Raw genomic sequence first — 6,332 nt, forward strand, 5'->3', positions numbered from 1 at the left:
ATTCCTTTAGAGACAGCATGAAAAGTCAGCTGAGTACAAAACATAGAGAGGAAAACAAGAAGAAAAGGGACAAGAAGAGAGGGACACAACCTAGAACAGAGAAAGGATGTCTATTCTATTAACATTTCTACATCTGGAGAATGGGGCTGTTTGATGTGTTCTCCATTCAGAGGGCCCCCTGCCTGTCTTTGCCCAGGGCCCCACATTTCCTAAATCCGTCCCTGGGCGGATGGAGGACTTATTCTTGGTGTTTGGGCTGACCTCTGCTCAAAGGTCAAGTCTAAGCCAAGTTAAGGTTACATTTTAATTTATGAATCTTTTCCAAAATACCCAACAAGACGTGAATCAATAACTATCATTACAGGCTGAGAGGAAAGACTAGCATGGAGAGGGCCCTGCCCTGCGGTGGACGATGAGGGGAGATTTAGAGGGAATGTTGTCTCAATAATTCTTGACATCACATTATTTTATTTCAGTGATTCCATCAGATGAAGCAGCCTGCTGCGGATCCCTGATCAACATCCGGCTCCTTCTTTTTATCAAAGTTCAGCTATTTTAAGGCTTCAGGAGGACTTGGAGCAAAGTTTGTCTACATTCCAGTCCGGTTAGAGTTTAGCCGCCCAGAGGTTCCTGTCAATGAGTCATGGTGCGTTCACTGACCGGCACCGGGCAACGTGTGACCGGTGGACCCGAAACACCGGGGGGGGGTGGGGCGGAGTGATCGATCAGCGCAGCCCGCCTGCAGGAAACACCCCACAGAAAGGAACAGCTGCCTCCCCACTCCCACGCGTGTAATGCTCCGCTTTGCATCGAGCTCCTGTTGGATGGGAGGAAGCTCAGATGCTAATAAAGGCTGAGCGTTAATGTCAGGGTAGGCATGGGGAGGCAGCCCCCCTGACAGCTCACGCTTCACTGAGCCGCCATTTTGTTTTAGCCACTCCGCTAATGTTAGCGGGAGTCCACAGAATTCCTGCGATATTCCTGAATCCAGCTGCTTCCCGACTCCTGGTGGGATTTTAACTTTCACTACTTTCCCTTAACAACAGATCATGTGTGACGTCATGTCAGCAAAGAGCAGGCCAATTAAAAACGGGGTTAGCAGAGCTAGCTAGTTTAGCTAGCCAGCTATCACTGAGCGTAAAGAGAGACAGATAGTAGCCGTGGAGGCGCCCCCCTCCCGGCCGGCGGCCCAGGCTTCCACTCACCGTCATATCTCTCCGCCTGCTCGGCGAGTTTGGCCTGATAAACCAGGTCCTCTCGTTCTCCCATGGTGTAGAAAGATGAGGAGATTCGGTGTCAAGCTGGCAAAGCTGGGAGTCAGATGTGTAACGAGCAGCCACGGTGGAGAGCCAGGTCTGTCGGCGGTTCCTAGAAACCAACTGATCGATGAAGAGAGTTCCGCCCCACCGGCAGCGCTGAGGGGACAGAGGAAAGATGGCAGCCGGCCTCATCCGGGTCCCTTCATGTATGGCAGGACGTTTAACACATTATCCTACCAAGGAGCGTTAGGGCCAGCCTAGAGATTGTTTTTAAAACGAGAATAAAGTCCTAACATTATGAGAATAAAGTGGAAAAGTTATAAACATTAAAGCCGTAATGTTACAAAAATAAAATCTTACATTTAAGAGAGTAAAGTCGTAAAATTACGAGAATTAAGTCATCATAACTTCACATGATGCTCGACAATCCTCATTTTAGGGAAGAAAATGTAATACTACTTTATTCTCGTTATTTTACAACTTTAATCTCGTTATTTTATGAATTTATTCTTTTAATTTTACTGACTTTATTCTCATTATTTTATGATTTAAATCTTGTAATTTTATGACTTTTATTCTTGTTGCGACTTTATTCTCGTAATTTTATAACTTTAATCTCGTGATTTTATGACTTTATTCTTGTAATTTTGTGATTTTATTCTCGTGTTTTTATGGCTTTATTCTCATTGCGACTTTATTCTCATAATTTTATGATTTTAGTCTCGTTATTTTATGACTTTATTCTTTTAATTTTGATGACTTTAATCTAATAATTTTTGCGACTTTATTCTCATAATTTTATGACTTTAATCTCGTGATTTTATGACTTTATTCTTGTAATTTTATTCTCGTATTTTTATGGCTTTATTCTCATTGCGACTTTATACTCGTAATTTTATAAATTTATTCTCGTTGCGACATTTTATAACTTCATTCTCGTTATTTATTGACTGTAATCTCATAATCTTGTAACTTCATTCTTGTAATTTTGCGATTTTATTCTCATAATTTTGCGATTTTATTCTCATAATTTTATGACTTTAATCTGGTAATTTTATGACTTTAATCTCATAATTTTATTGCTTTATTCTCGTAATTTTATGACTTTATACTCGTAGTTTTATAACTTTATTCTCGTTGCGACTTTATCGTAATTTTATGACTTTAATCTCGTAAGGTTGTGACTTCGTTCTTGTAATTTTATAACTTTAATCTCATAATGTTAGGACTTTATTCTCCAATCAAAACATCTCCAGCCTGGCCCTAACGCTCCGTGGTTTTAATCCACCTAAAACATCAGAGCAGGGATAGAAGTGGCTTTTATTTTGGTAAAAGAACATTTCAAAAGGACTGAAGTTGAAATTAAAATAAAAGATAAATAAACAAAAATTAGTACATCCAACTTTGAATTAAGCACTTATTAATAATTTGTCAAAAACTAAAGACATTAAGCAATAAACATAGAAATCAAAACTTAGAAATACGAATAGATAGATACTTTGAACTTAAACTTCCCTGTGCCTATCGCAGATTTATTCACTTTCATCATTGGGTCTCATTTAAATATTTCAGATTCTTATGGAGGGAATTTTATTCCAATATTGTTGTAAATAAGTCTTTTTGTGAATTGAAATATAAAACAAATACAATTAATAAGTAAAACTTAAAAATACATTTATTCCCCAAAAGATGTTTTGAGAGGTACTTTGCTCTTTTCTAAGATTTTGCTGTATATTTTTTCCAAATGAAATTTTAAATTTTCTCATAATTTTATAATTTCATTTTTTATTTATTTTTTTTATTCCAAATCGTTTTGACAGACCTTAGATTGAGTTTTATGAGCTGGATTCTTTTCAAACAGTGTTTTGCAGATCAAATCAGGTCCGTTCGCGGTGCACGCCGCTTCTGTCCAACGTCTGAAAGATCAGGACGACACCAGCCGCCGGAGTTGATCAAAAGCAACTACTGCGACTGCAGTGCTTGGTGCATGATGGGAAAACTTCCTCCTGTCATCTGGGTGCAGACAGGATATTGTAACATTAATGGATTTCTAGTTGGTAGGCTTATTACAATTAATAAATTAGAAACTTGTATAAGTTATTATTAACAGGCAGAAACTAACAAACTGAGACTCAATACGGTGCAAAGGCCTCCAAAGGAAACCGTATAATTATTTTATTAAGTATTTTCTATCAATAAGTTGCATTAAGCGAAGGTGATGCCGCTGCCAGTTGCTCCGTCCAGCTTCTCCTCAGACCTCCAACTGCTTCCATGAAAACAGCCATAATCTCCACATTCCAGGTGAGGCGCTCTTCATCTCCAGGCTGCTATTCTCTTCTTTTCTAGCCCAATCAAAACGCTCGCTCTTGACCAATAAAAATGTTGCTAACGTCCAGCAGACCAATAGAAACTCATCTTCCCCCTCTCTCCAGAGGAAAGCTCGCCCCCTAGAGGTGATGTGGAAAACACAAATTTGTGTGTGGAAGGAATGACACTACAAAACAGAATATTTGAAAAAAAAAAAAAAATAATAATAATCTTAAATATAAAACCAGTAAAGACAAATAAAAAATGTAAAGTTTAATATTAAAATATGAAATCACCTAAATCTGAGAAAACAGCAGTTACTCTAAAACCTTTTATCTATTTCCTTTCTTAGTTTTAATTGACAAAATCTGAGCTCTGCTTTCCACAATAATGACACAAATATCACTCCATACATTATCAGAAACATTTTGTTTTTTTAATTCATCTTTTCATTTTTCTCTGACTGTTTTTAAATCTTTTGTCAAAACCCACCTTTTGGCTGTTGATACCGAGCAAGACGTTGGACTTTATTTGATGCTTTTCCCTCATTTTATTGCTTTGATTGTGTGAATGTTACTTTTACTCCCGTTTTAGCTGATTGTCCTTTATCTGTAATGTTTAAGCTTTAAGGTTGGTTTTTCTTTCTTAACATAGATGGCTTCCTTCATGTCCCAGCGTGGCGTGAAGGAAACCATCTAAAACTGTGACAGAGGCGGGGTCTGCGGTGTTTTAGATCCCGTTCTGAGCTCCTATAAAAACCTCCTGATGACTCGGCAGTGCATTTCTGGAATAATTTGATATGTTTCGGGTTTTTCTGTAGCTTGGAATGACCATTTCTGTCTCATGTTTTCTATGAATAAAATTCATAGAAATATTCTGGTAGACTCTAATGTAATGATGGATCAGTTCAGTAGCTTGTATTTGTCCCAGTATGGGAAATTTTTGTGCAGTAGTAGGACACCTTTCACACACACATTCACATTTCACAAATATAAAATGAAAGAAACACAAAAATATTATAAAAAGATACAAGTAAGGTGGATAAAACAGAGGGAATAAAGGACTGTTCCTATCTATTGGTCTGAGCTGGTGGATATTTAAAACGGGAACCAGAGGATAGAAACTGGAATTCATTATGTAGGGGATGGGTGTAATTATCCAAGATGGACGCCTTCCTGATTACCTGATCTTCATACATTTCAGTCATGGTTTTCTGTTAAACACCTGTGATTTTACTGCATACCTGCCATCATACCTGCCATCTGCTGTGTACCAGCAGAGAAGGTAAGTATGGACTCTATAACAGATCTATAGAACATAGTCATCAGAGTCTTGTCAACCTGGAACCTGGCTAACTTTCTGAGGCAGTATAAGCGCTGCTGCCCTTTCTCACACAGCATGTCTGTGTTGCTGTTAATTTGTCATCTATGATAGACCCAAGATATTTATACTGGTGAACAATTTCACTGTTTTGCCCATTAATGATGGTTGTAGAGGTTTTGCACTTCCTTTGTTTTAGTGATGTTCAGATCCAACATGGCTTCCTGGCACCAGTTTGTGAAATAGTCCATGATGGGGCCATGTGCTGTTTCACCGTCACCCAGCAGGCTCACAATGACAGCGTCGTCCGCAGACTTGACAATGTGGCGATTGTCAGTTTCAGAACGACAGTCATCAGTGTAGAAGATGTAGAGAACGGGAGATTAAAGGCAACCTTGAGGAGAACCTGTAGATGTAAAAGAATGATGGTCGATTACTCTCACTCGCTGGGATCGGTTGGTGAGGAAATCCAGTATCCAGCCGGAGATGCTGGGATCCAGTTGGAAGCGGTGTAAAAGCTTTTGCACCAGTAGGTGGGGCTGGATGGTGTAAAACGCTGAAGAGAAGTCCACAAACATTGCCCTGACATGGTTCTGGGGACCTCCAGATGTTTGACATTGAGATTCAACAGGGTTATGGTTGCATCCTGGAACCCTTTATTTGTTCTGTATGCAAACTGCAGGATGTCAGGGTAGGAGGCCCAAAGTTGTCAGAAAGAATCTAATTTAATAATCTTTTTTTCAGTGTAATTAATGAAATCAACCTTTACGTTTTTACTCAGGTTATTGTTTTTGTAATATTAACATTTGTTTGATGACATTTTCTTTTTTCACCTTTACAACAACAGAGACGCCATCAGCAGGATTTTGGATTCTCAAATATATCAAACCTCTTTCATTACCGCATAAAATCCTCCTTTGGTGAACTTCCTGGTCTGTTTTACATATATTGGTTTTATTATATTTAAAACAGCTTCATTATCACCTTTGTAGCTTTCCATCATATTCAAATGACAAAAATAATCAAGGTTTTTGTTTAAATTTTACCATCACTATTGGTAGAAGTTTCAGACTTTCTAATCCTCTTTATTTCATAGCAGCGTTCTTGGCCAGAAGAGAAGCACTCCTGCTTATGAAACTTTAGAAGCTAAAGGCTAATGGCAGCGTCCAGTTAGTCTTCTTATGAGTAACTATTGAAATGCCTTAAAATCAGGAGGATCAAACAGACAGATCCTGCTGTCCAACCTTCAGTGATGATTGTCTAAAACAAAGCGTCTTCTTAGCACCTTTTCTTGTTCCAACACATTCGCTAAAAAGGAATCTCTATGACCTCCTGACCCAACTATGTTCAATTCTATTCAGTTTATTTCTATAGCTCCAATTCACATCATGTCATCTCAGGTCACTTTCCAGTTCACCAGATCATCCAGTCAGATTGATTCAAAGT

At 38.6% G+C, this 6,332-nt stretch overlaps 1 protein-coding gene across 2 annotated transcripts in view; it reads right to left on the reverse strand.

The window, feature by feature from the left end:
- Positions 1-1,461, reverse strand: part of ywhae (tyrosine 3-monooxygenase/tryptophan 5-monooxygenase activation protein, epsilon) — a 15,716-nt gene extending 14,255 nt beyond the window's left edge. For both annotated transcript variants that reach the window (XM_015389902.1, XM_015389901.1), the window contains exon 1: positions 1,206-1,461. In XM_015389902.1, the coding sequence (XP_015245388.1) occupies positions 1,206-1,269 (64 nt within the window). In that variant the 5' untranslated portion in view covers positions 1,270-1,461. The remainder of the gene's footprint in view (positions 1-1,205) is intronic.
- Between the last annotated feature and the right edge of the window lie 4,871 nt (positions 1,462-6,332).

The sequence above is a fragment of the Cyprinodon variegatus genome, unplaced genomic scaffold (assembly GCF_000732505.1).
Source record: "Cyprinodon variegatus isolate N-32 unplaced genomic scaffold, C_variegatus-1.0 Scaffold479, whole genome shotgun sequence".
Lineage (NCBI taxonomy): Eukaryota > Metazoa > Chordata > Actinopteri > Cyprinodontiformes > Cyprinodontidae > Cyprinodon > Cyprinodon variegatus.